This window comes from Phocoena sinus, chromosome 11 (assembly GCF_008692025.1).
Source record: "Phocoena sinus isolate mPhoSin1 chromosome 11, mPhoSin1.pri, whole genome shotgun sequence".
NCBI lineage: Eukaryota > Metazoa > Chordata > Mammalia > Artiodactyla > Phocoenidae > Phocoena > Phocoena sinus.
The window spans coordinates 43,403,696-43,422,253 of record NC_045773.1 but is presented as its reverse complement, the minus strand read 5'-3'; the positions used below and the strand labels follow the sequence as shown (position 1 = coordinate 43,422,253).

Here is an 18,558-nt window from a genome sequence, read left to right as displayed (position 1 = left end):
TGCTTTAGTACTAAGGGTTGTGGCTGTGTTTTCAGAAGATTTTATAGATGACTGTGAAATCATCTGACATTATCTAGTGAAGCTAGAGTTTGAAACCCAGAGTGAGGAAATTTCCATACACCAGGATCTATCAAAAATGTTCAAAATAGCTCTGCTGCTAATGGCCAAAATATGGAAACAACTCAAATGGCCACTGCAGTTAGAAGTCATGGATGATTCTTTGGGAACATGGCAAGAAGGGTGAAAAGCACAAAATAACAAAGGGAAAAGAAGCAAGTCACACGATATGATTCCACCATTTATAGGAAGCTCAAAAACAAACTAAAGAATTCTTGATTTGATCATCTTACCCTTTCCAAAGGATCGAAGGAGAGAAGCTTGCGACTTCAGGAAGGAGCAGGGAGGGGAACACGAAGACTTCCTCAGATCTCGGAACCTTCCTACTTGGTAATCTGTGTAATGGCCTATTCTCCAAGAATACACAGGTATGTCTTTCATGATTATCTGCATGTATATTTTACTCTTTAAAATTACTTTTAAATTATATACTAACAAAGGACAATGTGATACATTGCTCTGCATCACAGCTCCAAGATTATCCCCTGCTAAGGACACTTGGGCCCAGAAACAACATCTCTTGCCCAGAGCCACACACTAGGAACAGGCTGAGCAAGGCTTTCATCCCAGGCCTGTCCCATGAACTGAAATAAATGGACACAATTTTTAGAAACTGTTTATTTCCATCAACCTATTTCCATTTTAAGAGTTTGTGGAAGAACAGTTTAAGACCACTCAGTGGTTGTTCCTACCCACTCGGTGGCCTGAGCAGTGGGAGCTGCAGACCAGTCTTCAGTGGCAGGCTGAGCACTCCAATCTTCTGTTGAGAAAAAACCAAAAAAAGACAGAGAAAGCCATCAGCCCCATTCCCGTAGTATTTTTGTCACCCCCACCACCAGCAGCAATCTGCCTTGCATTCCAACAGATAACACATTTCAAAGGACAAAGACAAAGACAGAACATTTCAAAAGCACCTGAATTCAACCTGTTAGTTTATCAGCACAGCTATGGCACACCGAGACAAAAACCCTTTAATGCTAGTATGTGTGTGTATATATATATAGTGTATGTATATGTGTATATACGTATAATGTACACATACATACACTAAGTGCCCTACATACGAACCTTCAAGTTATGAACTCTCAAAGAGAAAGTGTATTCGCATGTCCAATCACATAAGTTAATTCGCACGTCTGCTGTACACTGTCCTCCTCTACAAGTGGTTTTACTTTTGTGGACTGTACAGTACTGTATAGAGCACACACAGTTACAGTATCTTTACTTCAAGCCCAGGATGTCCGGAAGCAAGTGTAAAAGCAGTGGTGATGTAGCTGGTACATACAGTACTACCGAGACATCACTGACTCTTTTTTTTCAAGGAGACAGAACTGAATCCAGCAGGGAACCAGACCTGTGCCATCAAGGTCAGGTGTGAGTGAAATTACCCCTCCACCTCCGATAGCTGACGACCTTTCAGCTCCAGTCAGTAACACTTCTTGCCTATTCACTCGATACCAGCCCCTGTATGCCAGCTGTTGTACTGTACTATAAGATTAAAAATGTTTTATTTTTTGTTTTTTATGTGTTATTTGTGTGAAGTGTTATAAGCCTATCACAGTATAGTACTATATAGCCCATTGTGTTAGTTGGGTACCTAGGCTAACTGTGTTGGACTTACGAATGTGGTCTCAGAATGGAACTCGTTTGTATGTACAGGATTTACTGTATACGTATATATAAAGTGTGCGTATATATGTGTATATATATAAAGTGTGTATATATATGCGCACACACACACACATGCGCGCATATATATGTTACACTGGAAACACAGAAGTTCTAAACCACCAGCCTGATGCCCTTGAATCTTGATACGTACCAGTGGGGAACTGCTGAATAGGCACAGAGGGCACCTGCACGCCTTCGGACCAGTCCGCCACCTCAGGCTGAGCAGCAGTGAACTCAGGAGCTGGGGCGGTCCATTCACCCTGAAACTCCTCCTTGGTCACAGCCTTCTCAGCTGCCGCCTGCTCTTCCTTTTCAATCTGGTTTAGAAAAAAATTTTTTCGACTTTACTGCCAAGAAGCACAGACTAAAGTGTCCATTGTTCATGTCACCACAAGCCTTTGTGGAGGAAGCTCACCTCTTCAGGATCTCTGTAGAAGTAGAGATCAGGCATGACCTCCCATGGGTGTTCACGGGAGATGGTGCCACGCATGCGCAGAACTTCCCGGGCAAGCATCCACCACATCAGACCCACCGAGTGCGCTCCCTGCAAGAGTGCCAGGTTATTATAAAGTGATACTCGGCGAACCCCAAACAGCAAGCACCTCCCATTCCACCTAACAGCTGGGTCCCTTGGTACCATGTGAACAGACATGTCTTAGTTTAGAAGTGTTTATAGTATAGCAGAAACTAACACAACATTGTAAGGCAATACACTCCAATAAAAATAATAAGACTTTACTTATTTAACAAGATTATTCCATAACTCTGGTTCTCAACCTTGACTGCCACATTCTGGAATGAATCATGGGGATTAATCAAGAGTCCACTCTAGACAACAAAATGAATTAACCTGGGGTCAGTGCCTGACTGGTAGTAGGAAAAAAAACAAAACAAAACCTTTGCCTGATTCTTTTGTGTAACATTTGAACCATATGCAACGCACCTTTTTAGGATCTTACATCAGGATACATCAAGTTAGTCTGAAAACAGGCCAAGTAATGCCTGAGAGGTCCAGGAGTAAGAAATAATGGAGAAAAGCAGAAGAAAACACAGGCCATTTAAAAAATTTTTTTCATCTCTCCTTAAAGCTTTCATGTATTAAAATCATACGTTTGTAGCAAGTATTACTATCAAACTCCACTCATTGGGCCAGAGACCCTTGTGATGTTAGCGAAAAACTTGCCCCTCATGTAGCACACTACCTACACTTGTGAGTTCATCGGCCAGTGGCCTCAACTCCAAGCTCTAACAATGTGCAGAGGAATGTCTGTCTCTAGAGCACTTATTCTCCAGCTCTGGTTTAGATCATAAAATTGTTACCTTGTTGTTGCATGGGATGGCAATGTCCACATACCGCAGAGGAGAGTCTGTGTTACACAGAGCAATGGTAGGCAGGTTAACGTAAGAGGCCTCTGTGAGAGGCTGGTGGTCAGCCCTGGGATCAGTAACCACCAGAAGTCTTGGCTCCCGGAAGGCTGCCTGGATCTGGTTAGTGAAGGTTCCAGGAGTGAAGCGGCCAGCAATAGGCGTGGCTCCAGTGGCAGCAGCAAACTTCAACACAGCTCGCTAGAAGAATCAATATTAAAGAGTTAACAGTGCTCCAGAGATAGCGCCATCTTGCAGAATTGCAGGAGTTCTGCAATTATAAATGGGTCAACACCAAGTTCTGTAATCACATGAAGCAGCCTATCTAGTCAGAACCTCCTGAAATCCCTTACTCAAAAATGAAACCATCAAATTAAACATTCAAAACATCCAGTATTCTTCTACATCCTTCACTTATTACATGAAAAATACTTACAAAATTAGAGCCAAAAAACATGCCAAGCACGGCCCCACCCCTAGGCCCTCTGCTGGGGATGCTCTTCCCTCAGGTATCTGAGGCTCACTACTTCCTCACTTCTGCAGGTTCCAGAGCCAACCAGCCTGGTTCAAGTACCAAGTAGGTCACTTACGAGTAACTGGGGCAAGTTACTCACGTGTCTCACAGAATTGTAAAAATTACACCATGCAGAACAGTGCCCAGCATCCAGTAAGCACTTCTGTACCAGTCAGATTTTGTCACAGGCAACCTATACAGAGCAGGAGTACATCCACCTTTCTTATCCTCTAACTCTACAGAAAGCTTATTTCCTTTATCCCTTCAAAAATAGACTGCTTTTCTGCTATATTCCAAGCACTCAGCAAGCACTGCCTGGACCAATCTAGATACTCAGTAAATTTTCGCTGAGGGAAGCACGGAGTGGTCACTACGTTCATTCTACAGCAGAATTAAAACTGTCAGCCATACATCAAACCACAGAGGTCGTCATAAGCCAGCCTCTGGGGAATAACCCCGTTAACATACATCTGCAGGGGGTTCCGATCAGGATAGTGGAGTAGAATGACATGGAACTCACCTCCTCCCACAACTACGTCAAAAATACATCTACAAATGGAACAACTGTCACAGAACACCTACTGAACACTAGCAGAAGACTTCAAACACCTGAAAGGGTAAGAAAGATCTCCACAAAACTGGGTTGGACAAAAGGAAAAAAAAGAGGAAGCAGGATGGGACCTGTGCCCCAGGAGGGAGGTGAAGAGGAAAGGCTCCCAACACCCTGGGAAGCCCCCTCAACGGTGGGGAGATCAACAGGGACAGAAAGGGAGCTCCTAAGGCTCAGAGGAGAGCACAACTGGCTTTGGTAGGCATAACAGAGAGACCTGCACGCCCCAGCCTGAGATGCGTGTCCGTTAGTACAGGTGGGGCTGGGTGCTGTTTTAGAGGACAGACCCAGAGAGATGACTGGTGTTGGCTGTGCAGAGATAGCCTGAAGGGGCTGGAGAGTGGCACAGCCACAACCAGGAGTGTTTGTGGAAAAAGGCCGGGCCCACCACAGAAGGGAAGCGCCACTGTTAAGTGGCATGCGAAAGGAGAAGTGGGGTCACCAGTGCAGCCTCTTGCAACTGGGACGGGTCTTGCCTAAGCAGCTGTGGGCTTTGTGGGCACAGGCACACGGGGGCTGGGCCAGGGTCTGAGCTGCCTCCTACAGGGGATCCGGGTGTGCGACTACTGCTGTCCTGGCACCTGACTTCAATGGATCTGCGTGGGTGGCCTTGTGAAAACAACACCTGAAGGACACCAGGGCTGACTACCAGCATTCCCCGGGTTACGATGGGGCCAAGGGCAGTGCCAACAGCACAGTGGGTGACAGGTGGCACCACAGAGCACACTAGCCAGTGAACAGCTCCAGGAGAGAAAGACGCAGTGGCTCCTCTCCCAGTGGAAACGCTCCAATCCAGCCTACCTTACGCTGCAGCTCAGCTCTGGGGGCTTCTACTCTATAACAACTAGGGAGATACCCTGCCTTTGACAGGGTAGTGACAACCACAGAGTAAACAACATCTAGTGCAGGCTCTACTCACCGCACCAGTCACACCTCCTGTCAAGGGGATGATGGCCACCATACACACTGGGGAAAGAGGCAGCAGGCATCCATAGTAAAAACAGCCCACACCAAAAATGTTAAACCCAAAGAGGCTATACAGTGACATTCCCACATAAAAATAGCCCTCCAAGGGACCTCCCTGGTAGCGCGGTGGTTAAGAATCCACCTTCCAATGCAGGGGACGTGGGTTCGACCCCTGCTGAGGAAACTAGATCGATCCCACATGCATGCCATAACTAAGAGTTCGCATGCCACAACTAAGACCAAGAGCAACCAAAATAAAATAAGTTAAAAAAAAAAAAAAAGCCCTCCAACACCACAGTAGATAACTTTCTCAACTCATAGAGCAAGAGAAATATAAGTAAAATGAGGAGACAGAGGAACCACTCCCAATTAAAAGATCAAGAGAATTCCCCTGAAAGAACAAACAATGAAAAAGACCCGAGTCTAATAGACATCGAGTTAAAAAAGGAAATAATGAAATACTGAACAAACTGAGAAAGACTATCAACAGAAATGCAGATTACTGTGAAAAGGAACTAGAAATTATTAAGGAAGAACCAAGAAAAATCAGAAAATTCATGTGCAGGGACAAAAGCTGAACTAAAGGCAATGAATAGCAGAATGAATAATGCAGAAGAACGTTATCTGTAAGACAGTGATCTATCTTCAGAAGAAAGTGATTTGGAAGACAGAATGGAAACCACCCAATCAGAACAGCAGACAGAAAGCCAAATGAAAAATGAAAGCAATATAAGGGACCTATGGGATAATATAAAGCATTCCAACCTACACGTAATAGGGATCCCAGAAGGAGAAGAGAAAGGGGATTGAAAATCTATTTGAAGAAATTATGAAGGCACAGGGATATTAGCTCGGTGCTTTGTGACAGCCTGGAAGGGTGGGATGGGGAGAGTGGGAGGGAGGGAGACGCAAGAGGGAAGACATATGGGAACATATGTATATGTATAGCTGATTCACTTTGTTATAAAACAGAAACTAACACACCATTGTAAAACAATTATACCCCAATAAAGATGTTTAAAAAAAAAAAAAAAAAAAAAAAGAAATTATGGCTGAACACTTCCCAAACCTAAAGAAGGAAACTGATATCTAGGTACAAGAAGCACAGAGCATCCCAAACAAGATAAACCAAAACAGACCTACACCCAGACATAATTAAAATGCCCCCCCAAAAGGATTCTAAAGACAGCAAGAGAAAAATAGAGTTAATTACAAGGGAACCCCCATAGGGCTTTCAGCTCATTGTAGGCCATAAGGGAGTGGCAACTCTTATGAAAGGGAAAAATCTGCAACTCTACCCAGCAAGATTATCATTTGGAATAGGAGAGTTTCCTCAGACAAGCAAAAACTATAATACTATACAATACTAATACAGTAATAATACAATACTAAACCTACCCTAAAGTAAATACTGAGAGGTCTTCTCTAAATAGAAAAGAAGAATCTATAGGAAAAGGAAAAGGAAAAAAAAAAAAAAAAAAAAAATCACAGTTGGAAAGTAAATCACTTAAAAATAAACCAGTAAACAGATTTTAAAAAGAAATCAGAAAATTTCTCTAAAAGCAATGATAACCACTTAAAGCAAAAGGATAAACATGAAGATGTAAAAGAGTACATCAAAATCACAAAATGTGGGGGATGAAAGAAAATGTAGATATTTCTTCTTCTAGAAAGTGAGCCTATATGACTACCAGTCTAAGTCAAGTTGATATAGGAAGGGGTTAACATATTTGAAAAACAGGGTAACCACAAATCAAAAACACAACAGATTCACAAAAACCAAGAAAACAAAAGCACAATACAAAAGGAAATCATCAAACCACAAAAGGAAAAACAAAAAGAAAGAGACAAATAAATATAAAGTCAACAGGAAAACAATGTTTAAAATACCAATAAAATTACCTTAAATGTCAATGGACTAAATTTTCCATCAAAAGACAGAACAGCAGATTAGATTAAAAAAAAAAGGCCTACGATATGCTGCCTACAAGAGACACACTTTAGGGCAAATGATACACGTAGACTGCAAGTGAGGAGATGGAAAAAGATATTGCATGCAAACGGAAATCACAATAAAGTGCGGGTCGCAATACTCTGATATCAGACGAAACAGACTGAAAAAAAAGGCTACATAGAAAGATAAAGCACACGACATATGGTAAAAGGATCAATAAAAGGAGAGGACACTATACTCATCAACAGGTACCCAAATACATAAAACAAATACAGACATAAAGGGAGAAACTGACAGGAATACACTAATAATAGGAGACTTTAACACCACACTCATATCAATGGACATATCTGGGAGAGAGAAAATCAGTAAGGCAACAGAGATCCTAAATGATACAACAGACTTAAGACATTTTCAAGACTTTAGAGCCAAAAAAACAGAATATACATTCTTTTCAAGTGCACACGGGACATCCTCTGAGATTGACCACATACTAGGGCACAAAATAAGCCTCAACAAATTTAAGAGCATAGACATTATTTCAAGCATCTTTTCTGACCACAACTGCATGAAACTAGAATCAACCACCGAAAAAGAAACAAGAAAACAACAACTGCATGGGAGACTAAACAACATGCTACTAAGAAACCAGTGGGTCAACAATGGAATCCAAGAAATTATAAAATACCTTGAGGCAGGGGCTTCCCTGGTGGCGCAGTGGTTGAGAGTCTGCCTGCTGATGCAGGGGACACAGGTTCGTGCCCCGGTCCGGGAAGATCCCACATGCCGCAGAGCGGCTGGGTCCGTGAGCCATGGTCGCTGAGCCTGCGCATCTGGAGCCTGTGCTCCGCAACGGGAGAGGCCACAACAGTGAGGCCCGCAAAAAAAAAAAAACCTTGAGGCAAATGACAATGAAAACACAAAACCTATGGGATACAGCAAAAGCACTCCTTAGAGATTAAGTTCACAGCGATACAGGCCTTTAAGAAACCAGAAAAATCTCAAGTCAGCAAAAGGAAGTAGATAGATCAGAGAGGAGCGACGTCTCTGGTGGTGCAGTGGTTAAGACACGCACTCCCAGTGCAGGGGGCCAGTTTGATCCCTGGTCAGGGAACTAGATCCTACATGCATGCCACAACTAAGGAGCCCGTGAGTTGCAATTAAGCTCATGTGCCACAAGTAAGGAGCTGGTGAGCCACAACTAAGACCCAGCATGACCAAATAAATAAATATTAAAAAAAAAAAAAAAAGATCAGAGAGGAAATAAATAAAATAGAGATTAAAATAAAACCAAGATCTGGTTCTTTAAAAGGGTAAACAAAATCGACAAACCTCTGGCCAGGATCACCAAGAAGAGAGAAGATCCAAATAAAATAAGAAATGAAAGAGGAGAAACCACAACTGATACCACCATTACAAACAATTATATGCCAACAAAAAAACATTATGAACAATTATATGCCGACAAACTAGAAGAAACGGACATCTTTCTAGAAACATAAAGCCCACTGAAACTAAATCAATAAACAGACAACTTGAACAGCCTGATTACTAGAAATGAAACAATCTGTAATTAAAAAGCTCCCTTCAAACAAAAGTCCAGGACCAGATGGCTTCATAGGCGAATTCTACCAAATATACAAAGAACTGGGAGAAAATATTTGCGAATGATGTGACCAACAAGGGCTTAATTTCCAAACTATACCAAGAGCTCATACATTTCAATAACAAAAAAACGAACAACTGAACTGGGCAGAAGACCTAAACAGACATTTCTCCAAGGAACTACAGATGGCCAATAGGCACATGAAAAGATGCTCAACATTGCTAATTATTAGAGAAATTCAAATCACTACTACAATGAGGTACCACCTCACGCTGGTCAGAATGGCCATCATGAAAGTCTACAAATAGAAAATGCTGGAGTGGATAAGGAGAAAAGAATACCCTCTAATCCTGTTAGTGGGAACGTAATCCGGTGCAGCCAGTATGGAAAACAGTATGGAGGTTCCTCAAAAAACTAGAGTTGCCATATGACCCAGCAGTTCCACTCCTGTGCATACACCCAGACAAAACAGTAATTCGAAGATTCAGGCACCCGAATGTTCACAGGAGCACTATTTACAATAGCCAAGACATGGAAACAACTGAAATGTCCATAGACAGATGAATGGATAAAGACGATATGGCATGTATAAACAGCGGAATACTACTTAGCCATTAAAAAGAATGAAATAATGCCATTTGTAGCAACATGGATGGACCAAGAGATTATCACACTAAGTAAAATAGAAAGACAAATATCGTATGACTTCACTTATACGTCGAATTTAAAATACAACACAAATGAACATATCCATGAAAGAGAAAAATAGAACAGACTTGTAGTTGCCAAGAGGAATAAGGGATGGGGGAGGGAAGGATTGGGAGTCTGGGATTAGCAGATGCAAACTAGGCTATATAGGATGGATAAACAAGGCCTTACTGTATAGCACAGGGAACTATATTCAATATCCTGTGATAAACCATAATGGAAAAGAATATGAAAAAGAATATATGTATATGTAAGTGAGTCACTCTGCTGTACAGCATAAATTAACACAACACTGTAAATCAAATACTATACAATAAAAAGTTTTAAAAAAATGAATTTAAAAAAAGAGCATCTTACTATCAATACATTAATTTAAAAACTGTCAAAATCCAAGTCAAATTTTTAAAAATTAGAAACAGGGTGAATGAAATCCTTTTAAGAGCTTTAATGCTTTTATAAAGCATGTTTTTTAAAAAACCCGTTTTCTCAGCAGAAAAAGGAAATAATTATCAAGATAGAAATGGGACAAAAAAGACTAAAGTTTTACCTTACTTGCCATTAAAAAATACTAAGCTATTTTTTATTCATTAAACTGGCAAAGATTACTCTTGCTTATCAGACAAAGACTGGGGGTACCCTACTCTCAGAAGACCTTCCTGAAATATTCTGAAGTTGACATTTAATTTTTTTAACCCAGTATTTCATCATTTTAAATATAAAAAGCTCACTGCAGAAAAATGTGGTGAGCCACTTTAATAGGGTCATCCCTTAATATTTAGTGGCACAAGAAAACACACAATGACATGAAAACATGAACCGTGACATACTGTCAGATGCAAAGTGATAAATATACTGAAATGGTTGAATTTTGGCAATTCCTCTGACTCAGGGCAATTTCAAATGATTTCTGAACAGTGAAATTACAGGTTATTTTTTTCTTATGCTTTTCTATATATCACAAAACATCTTTAGGTTTTATAACAAAAACCAAGCATATTGTTCCACAAACCTGGCCAGTATTCCTGGAGGATATGACACTGACATCAGCTGGGTTTTCAATGGCAACAATGGCACGAGCTGCCAACAGAAGCTTCTCCCAGGTTCTCTTCAGATTTATGATGTAGATGCCTAGACACAAGGTTTTGTTAACACCTAGCGCCAAGCTTTAAAAGTTAACATTCTTCTAAAAAGCTGAATGCATGTGGCAGCGAGTACTATCAAACTCCAGTCATAGAGGCAAGCTCTACTGGTGTTAGCGAAAATCCTGCCATTAATATAGCACACTTCCGACACTCAGAAGTTCATTGGCCAAGACTGGCCTCCACTCTGAGCTTTAATAGTGTGCAGTCTTGATTCAGTAGGCAAAGTGCACCTTCCCCCTACTCTTCCCCTGTACTAACCCGCCCTCAGGCCCCCCATGCAGACACCAACAAGCTCTTACCTACTTCTGGCCTGTTACCACTCTTTTCCTCTTATCTTCTGCCTTGATGTCAGATTCATCCCCAACTCCTTTAAACCCTGCCACTCACACACAGAATTCCTTCAGTGGTTCTAAGCTGAAGAACTTAATGCCTTCCATAGTCTCATCACAACCTACATTCCCTTTTCTGATACATTCAAGCAAGCCAAATTCCCATCTGTGGCTTTTTCTCTCAGAATTCAGCTTTACAAACCTGTATCAGTAGCCACAAAATATAAGGCACCATGGAGATAAGTTATTAGGAAATAAGCTGACGAACTTCCTCTTTATGTTTACATCATGCTTCTTCATGGCCCAACCCAGGTCACATAACCTAGCAATAGCCACTCTTCCACTGGAGTCCAGAAACCTTTCCTTCCAAAAACCAGAGCACTTTTACTCAGTTTTAAAGCTTCTTACCCATCTAAAGATCTAATTTCATGTTACTTGGTGAGAGCCCGCCAAGGCTGATATTTTAGAAATCACTTCACTCAGCACTACCCATCAGAACAGAAGCATCAAAATTTGTCCTTACAGCTGGGATGACCAAGAAAAAGAACCCTAAAGCAATGACTGACCATCACTTTTCCTTTTGTAGATGTACTGCTCCATTTGGAAGTCAAGGTTGGTGCCACCTAAGTGGGTTCCTGCTGCAAGGAATTTGAGGACATCCTCCTCCTTCATTTGCAGGACATCAAGGGCTCCGGACATTGTTAATGTTTCCCTTTAAGTTACGACGGGAATCTGAAAAACAATAGTTAACGAAAGTCCTTTACACTCCAGTGACAAGTGGGATGAGGTAACGGGTGCATTCCAACTCCTCTTGAGAGTCAAATGACTCAATGTTTAAATCTAACCATCTTGACAGATGAGCGGATAAAGATGTGGTACATATATACAATGGAATACTACTCAGCCATAAAAAAGAAAGTGCCATGTGTAGCAACATGGATCCAACTAGAGATTATCATAGTAAGTAAATCAGAAAGACAAATACCATATATCACTTACATGTGGAATCTAAAATGACACAAATGAACCTATCTATGAAACAGAAACAGGACAGAACAGACTTGGTGGTTGTCATGGGGGAGGGGTGGAGTGGGAGGTTGGGATTAGCAGATATAAACTTGTATATACAGAATGAATAAACATGGTCCTCTTCTATAGCACAGATACCTATATTCAATACCCTATGATAAACCATAATGGAAAAGAATGTTAAAGACGAATGTATACATATGTATAACCTAATTACTTTGCTGTATAGCAGAAATTAACACATTGTAAATCAACTATACTTCAATAAAAAATACTGATAAACTTGAAATAAACAATCTAACCACAGACAACACCTCCTAGTGTCAGGCACTGGGCTTAGTCTAGTGGGACGAGACACAAGAACACCTTGTAAAATATGCCACACCTTGTAAAACTGCTGGAAATCCTGCTAAAGAGTATTATGGAGATGGACAAAACACCCAGATAATGAAACTAAACTAAAATAGTGAACTGAGACTTAATACTTCTCAAGGTACGCAGGACTTAGACGTGGAACAGCAGCCATGTTCTAGACTACTCTAAAGCTAAGCAAAGGTGAAGTTTATTTTCAAGCCGACTGAAGCTGGGAGCTTTGGCATTACTTCTCCCTGCGATTACAACTAGTTTTCCTCAAAATCAGACAGGAAAGACAGGGCTGAACCCAAGAACAGCCTCCTCAAACAGACATTAGGCAAAAAGCAAAGCCACCTCCTTGTTTTACACTTAATGAGACCATGAAGCATGGAGGAATGGTGTCAACAACAAGAACGTAAATTAAACTTTTGATTAAACTCTGTGACACCTTAAGAGGGAACCCTGACCATAAAACCCAGAGAGCGTGGCCGAGCACACAGGCTGCAGGTGACTGCTGTACCACCTCACACGCCTGGCGCTCGTATAGCAAGGGAAAATGGCTCTTACAGCGCAGGTGCGGTGGCTTCTGGAGGCGGACGGGAAAGAGCAAAAACTGACGTAACGAGGTGGAATCAAAATCCCACTCCGATTCTCCCAACAATGAGTATTCCGCCCCTAAACAAAGAAATATGCGCCCATTCAAGGAATTAAAGTGAAATAAAAGGCGTGGGGGGTGGGGGGTCAGAAAAACCCCTCGGTGCGCTCCTCACTCGTGAGGACGCCCGCATTCTTCTCCGAATGCGTACTTTCGCTTCTGCCCATTCATAAGTTGCTTCTTTGTTTTTCTCTACAACTCAGTCTCTGTGGTTTTTTTTTTTTTTTTTAACCATTAAAAATACTTTTTTTCTTTTAACACCGCGAGGCATGCAGGATCTTAAGTTCCCCGACCTGGTATCGAACCCGGGGCCCCTGCAGTGTAACAGCTGAGTCTTAACCACTGGACCGCCAGGGAAGGCCCTGTATGTGCCTTTCTTTGCGTCCCCTGTCCGAAATCTTTTGGACAAGCAGAATAAGAACCTAGACCTTTAATTTAGCCTGTCCGGCACCAAAAAACCTCGCCAAGAACCTTAACTCTTGAACGGAATACCACGAACGGGGAAAAAACAGACCAACCCAACCAGCTGAAGAAAACTGGAGCCTAGGTCTCTGGGTTTACCGCCGAGTGTCGGGACCCGAAGCGACCGTAGCGCACTGCGTAGACCGGTCTCTCTGCACCCCCAGCCACCGGCACCCCAACTCGGGCCCTCAGCGGCTGGACCGCGACCTCCGCGGGCTCCCGGAGCCTTGTGGGAACGCGCGGGCCCGAGCCCGGCCACGTGCAGGACGCCAAATCCGAGGGGGAGCGCGCCGAGCCGAAAACAGACGCGCTCCGCCTGCGGGCTTCCACCCAGGTGCTCGCACCACTCGTCGCGGCAGGAAGCTCGTCTTGGTGGCCCTGCGGTACGCCCGGACGCCACAAGCTACTCACCGAGCACAAAGCCGCATGGACCCTTATCTGGCGCGGAAAGAACGCGCGGGCGGAAATGACGTCCTTATATATTCCGCCTCCAGCCAATGACAACGAAAGGCGAGCAGAAGCGCTAACAAGGCAGGAGTTGTGGGGGCGGGTCTTCCTCCGGAAGGCGGGCTGCAGCGCTGGCGCGGACGCTATCGAATGGCGGTAAGGGGCGGGCCGGTTGGAACACGCAGTTTGCGACCAGGGACGCGGGCCGGAAGTCAGCCAGGCAGTCAGCCAGCGCCCCCCGTATGGATTCGACCTCTCGCCCAGCCTTTTGTACCTATCAACTTGAGCGGGTCCTGCACCTAGGCTGCAGTTTCCTTACGTGGGAAGGGGTGTTGAACACAAGCCTGTATTGGATAAATAAAAGCTGGAGAAATTATTTTGCATTTTTGGAGGACAAGTTAGCACTGTGTAATTCAGATTTTTAAAAAGTTATCTTAGGGCTTCCTTGGTGGCGCAGTGGTTGAGAATCCGCCTGCCAATGCAGGGGGCACGGGTTCGAGCCCTGGTCTGGGAAGATCCCACATGCCGCGGAGCAACTAAGCCCATGCACCACAACTACTGAGCCTGTGCTCTAGAGCCCGTGAGTCACACCTACTGAGCCCGCGTGCCACAGCTACTGAAGCCCACGTGCCTAGAGCCCGTGCTCTGCAACGAGAGAAGGCACTGCAATGAGAAGCCCGCTCACCACAACTAGCTGAAAGCTCACGCGCAGCAACGAAAAACCCAACACAGCCAAAAAAAAAAATCTTACAGGAAGTTTCCCGGAAAAAAAAAATAAAATGAAGACTGCACAGGTGGTTTGCATGAGAATTTCTTTCTCATAGGAGAAAAATTGCAATATCCATTACTAGTTAATATTTATTCCGCCCAATACTATGAAGCCGTTAAAAAATAATTAAAATACAAAAAGGAGTTGCAGGATGAGGGCGATTATTTTTAAAAATTGAAGCCCTAGGCATTAAATGATTGTAAACAAATAATCAAGAGCCAGATTATTAGTTATACAGTAGGTTTCAAGCCTGGCTGCGCTTAGAATCACTTGGAGAGCTTTTAAACATATGCCCAACTCCAAACCACAAGAATCTAGATAATTTTAATGTGCAGCCAGGGTGAGAACTACGGATATACAAGTAGAGAAACTGGGTAGGTTTTTGGCCTCGTTTTTTTTTAGTGTTTCTTGAAATTTTCTATGAGGAACACAGGTTTTTAAACTGAAACAAAACAAACCCCACTGCATTTAAATAAAGAGCTGACAGACAAGGAAAGGAGTAAATTTAGTCATGGCTTTAAGCATCCTTAGAAACTGCTGAAAATATCTGTAGATATTTTGGCTCGCAAAAAAAAAAAAAAAAAAAAAAAAAAAAAAGGAAGACTTAAAAGGAATGGCTGGCTTTTAGGGACAGTGTTCTATCACTGCAGGACTTCTCTGTGGAGGGCATTCTGGGGCACTCCCAAACTATCTCAGCAGCTCCCTCCCCTGTGTACCATAGAATCTCCAGAATACTTCCATTATGACAACTAGGAAATGGTACTGTAATTAAATTTAGGGTTTCTCCACAAAATATTTTTTTCCCACAAAATAACTTTGTCCTTGAGACGTGATCTGCATGATGAAAATATTCGGCAAGGAAGTGAGTTAACTCCAAAGGTGACAACGTACTGTAGTGATAATAAGCCATGGTGAGGTGCCCTTGGCCTAAGAGGCACTTGTCAAACGGCTGTAGCTCCCCAGCCACGTGTTCTCCTCCCCACCTCAGCCTCCTAGTCTTCTGCACAAGTTTCTCCACTATTTTTTATTCATACACATTTTTAATAAAAATCTCAGAGCCTTCCTTTTGCCAACTTTGGTTCCTGTATTTAAAAAAAAAATAAATAAATAAATAATTTTTTCAAATATAAAATTGTGCCAGAGACTACTTTTTTGGGCTATATTTCACATGGCATTGGATGGCTAGGCCAGTCTCTACTGATTTGAAGCTGAGAGAATATGGGGCAGTTAGCTAGCCCCAGGCATCAAGTTCATCTTGGGCCACCTACCTTTCTAACCAGAATTCTTCCTTGCTCCTCTTCACCTGTTTGTCTGGTATGCAGTTGTCCTACAGTTTTCTCCGTGACCCTTACCTGTAGTGGTCTGAGCAGGGTTCCAAAATCACTTTTCCCTCCTTTGTCCCAAAGCCCTCATTCCATCAGTGAAGTGGTAATGGAATGGTCCCTTCTGTCCATCAAAAGCATTCTGTCTTAAAACTTTTCTCTATCACTTGGCACTTCATGTCTTGAATTAGTTCATGGTTTGGAATCCCAGCTTCACCACATGCTGTGACTCTGACCAAGTCACTCAACCTCTCCCAGGAAATAAAGAGTTGTTGATATTTCAGCTGCTGCTGTCCCCCCGAAACGAGCCTCTGTGCCTAGAAATCCTCCAGAATCCAAGTGAAAGAGAAGGCTCACCTGATGTTCATATTTTATGAACCAGAGACATTTTAATGCTCTATACAAAAACAAAGCTACATATCAAATATCAGAACTCAAAGGCTTAAAAATTAAATCGCATGTATTTATACTTAAGAAATCACATTAACTAAAAAGGACACAATAATCCCTGAAGTGGAGACAGGCCTGGAGATTCTGGATTGCTTCAGTCAATTTGGCTCTCAGTCTTCAGGGCATTCTCACCAAACACCTGCATCCTCGTACAGGCCCATCAGTCATGCTCAGTCCACAGTTTGTTACTCTAAAAACACTAGTCTACATACAGCTTTGCTCTATAGTGAGAGGGGACCCAAGTTGCACCCTAAAGAATACTCAGTATAGAGGAAGCACACAGTGAGAATGAAGGGCATTTCAGACAGAAAGGAGAGATTGAACTCTGATATGATAACATATCCAAGAGTGTTTATCCACAGTCATTGATCCACAAGCCCGATTCTGTGAGACAGGATTATTAAGGGGAGGGCGAATTACGAGGACAAACAGGCAATAAAAGAGTAGTGTAGATTAAGCCTGACGGAGAAAGACTTGCAACACTCTCCTACAGGATTTTGGGGTATATCCAGCAGGCAGTGGGAATTCAAAGGATTATTAACAATGGGATGGGTTTTATAAAGAGATTTAGGGGAAACTCAGGTTAACGTCCAACCCGTTGAGTTAAAGTAGCCATGAGACATCCACGTGTGTGGGGTTAAGTAGCAAGTGGCTAGATATGCACAGAGGTCTGAGGGATGGATAAAATAATTAAAAGACAGGGAGGGATCAGTCACTCACTCAACGCTCATTGCATGGCTTCTCTGTGTCCTAAGGCACAGATGGAAGCTAGGATGCAGCCATGAATGAGACACACAGCCTCTGCCTCTCGGATCTTACGACTGAACTGGAGAGAGAGATTAAACAGCCACTAGACAGTCATTTCAATGTTACAGAAGAGAAGCAGAGGGTATCTGAGCACTTAGAAGAAGCTGACCTAGCATGAGGGGCTGTGGAAAGCTTCCCTGTGCAAGTGATGCTTGAACCAAACTCTGAAGGATGGAGAGGACTTACCTATGTGGGGTGGAACAGAGGGTTCCAGGTGGAGAAAACAGCAGTTCAAAGGTATGAGGCAGCAAGGAGGAAGTGGGGAAATGGATGGAAGGTGGAACACATGAAGGCCTCAAGGGCACAGAGACATCCAGGTAAGACTTGAGAATGGCTTACGGAGTCAAAGAGGAGATCAGACTGACTGCAGAAAACAGTAAATAAATACTGGGTAAATAAGGTGAAACACAGGACAAGATCACACACAGGCAATTCTTGACTAAGCCAAGAAATTGAGGCTTAACACCAGCATCAAGCTGAGAGTGGAGAAGGTAGGGTGTAATCACCAAGAGAAACACAGGATAAAAACAGTACACAAATGGAGCTGGATGTCCATGTTTTGGTAACGGTTCAGGAAACGTTTTTTTCAGAAAACACTGATCTTTAAAAAAAAAAAGTCAAATTATTTACGAGTATCAAGTAAGCATAGTTAAATCTTAGAAAAATAATATATATGTATATATATATATATATATATATACAAAACAAATTGGACAAATACAACCATTGACAAAAATAATGCAAAATGGTAACCATTAGTACAATGCTACAAATGCTCACAGCTCTTTTCAAACTCTACTGTAAAGCAGTCCTTGTTTTTTTAATCTTCCTGGTGTCAAAAGTATACAAATTTAGTTAAAGTTGACTCCATTACAAGTGATACTTTTATTGGTTCATTACGAAGATTAAATTCACGGTGCACCACTCTGTTATTCACCTGTAAGATAAAAGCACAAACCGTCCAAGAGAATGTAAAGCCCTCAGCAAAAGCCTCTTAGTAAAGCCCACAGAAGGAGACGGCAGAATTCTCTGACTGCACCAGGAAAACAATGCAGACACCACCCACCAAGTGCTTGAAGGCATCGAGTGGCTGCGTGCACAGACCCGGGTTCAAGTCAACTTGCCCCTAGGTAACATCAGGCAAGACAGTAACCTCCTCTGACCCTTGGTAACTCATGGCATATGAAAGCATTGGATTATGTTTTGTCCAAAGTATCCTATAGCTCTATTAATTCCGGTGCTGCTTGTAACCCTACCATCTGCTGCCTCACTAAGCTCTAA

At 42.6% G+C, this 18,558-nt stretch overlaps 1 protein-coding gene and 2 non-coding genes across 5 annotated transcripts; all 3 read right to left on the bottom strand.

The window, feature by feature from the left end:
• Nucleotides 1-715: 715 nt before the first annotated feature.
• On the bottom strand, nucleotides 716-14,045 carry RPSA (ribosomal protein SA). Of its 3 annotated transcripts, none has more exons than XM_032648360.1 (7): nucleotides 13,894-14,045; nucleotides 11,549-11,714; nucleotides 10,521-10,639; nucleotides 3,109-3,354; nucleotides 2,204-2,332; nucleotides 1,940-2,105; nucleotides 716-877 (listed from the first exon to the last, which is right to left on the bottom strand). In XM_032648360.1, exons 2-7 carry the CDS (start codon nucleotides 11,679-11,681, stop codon nucleotides 783-785), a joined length of 888 nt encoding a protein of 295 aa, XP_032504251.1. In that variant the 5' UTR covers nucleotides 11,682-11,714; nucleotides 13,894-14,045; the 3' UTR covers nucleotides 716-782. The 3 variants fall into 3 exon arrangements, with proteins under 3 accessions (XP_032504251.1, XP_032504253.1, XP_032504252.1); XM_032648362.1 differs by having other exon boundaries at nucleotides 13,582-13,900; XM_032648361.1 differs by lacking the exon at nucleotides 13,894-14,045 and adding an exon at nucleotides 13,539-13,893.
• Nucleotides 2,899-3,048, bottom strand: LOC116762958. Its single transcript, XR_004352384.1, has one exon. It is a non-coding gene; the product is annotated as a small nucleolar RNA SNORA62/SNORA6 family (small nucleolar RNA).
• On the bottom strand, nucleotides 10,709-10,859 carry LOC116762959. Its single transcript, XR_004352385.1, has one exon. It is a non-coding gene; the product is annotated as a small nucleolar RNA SNORA62/SNORA6 family (small nucleolar RNA).
• Nucleotides 14,046-18,558: the final 4,513 nt, after the last annotated feature.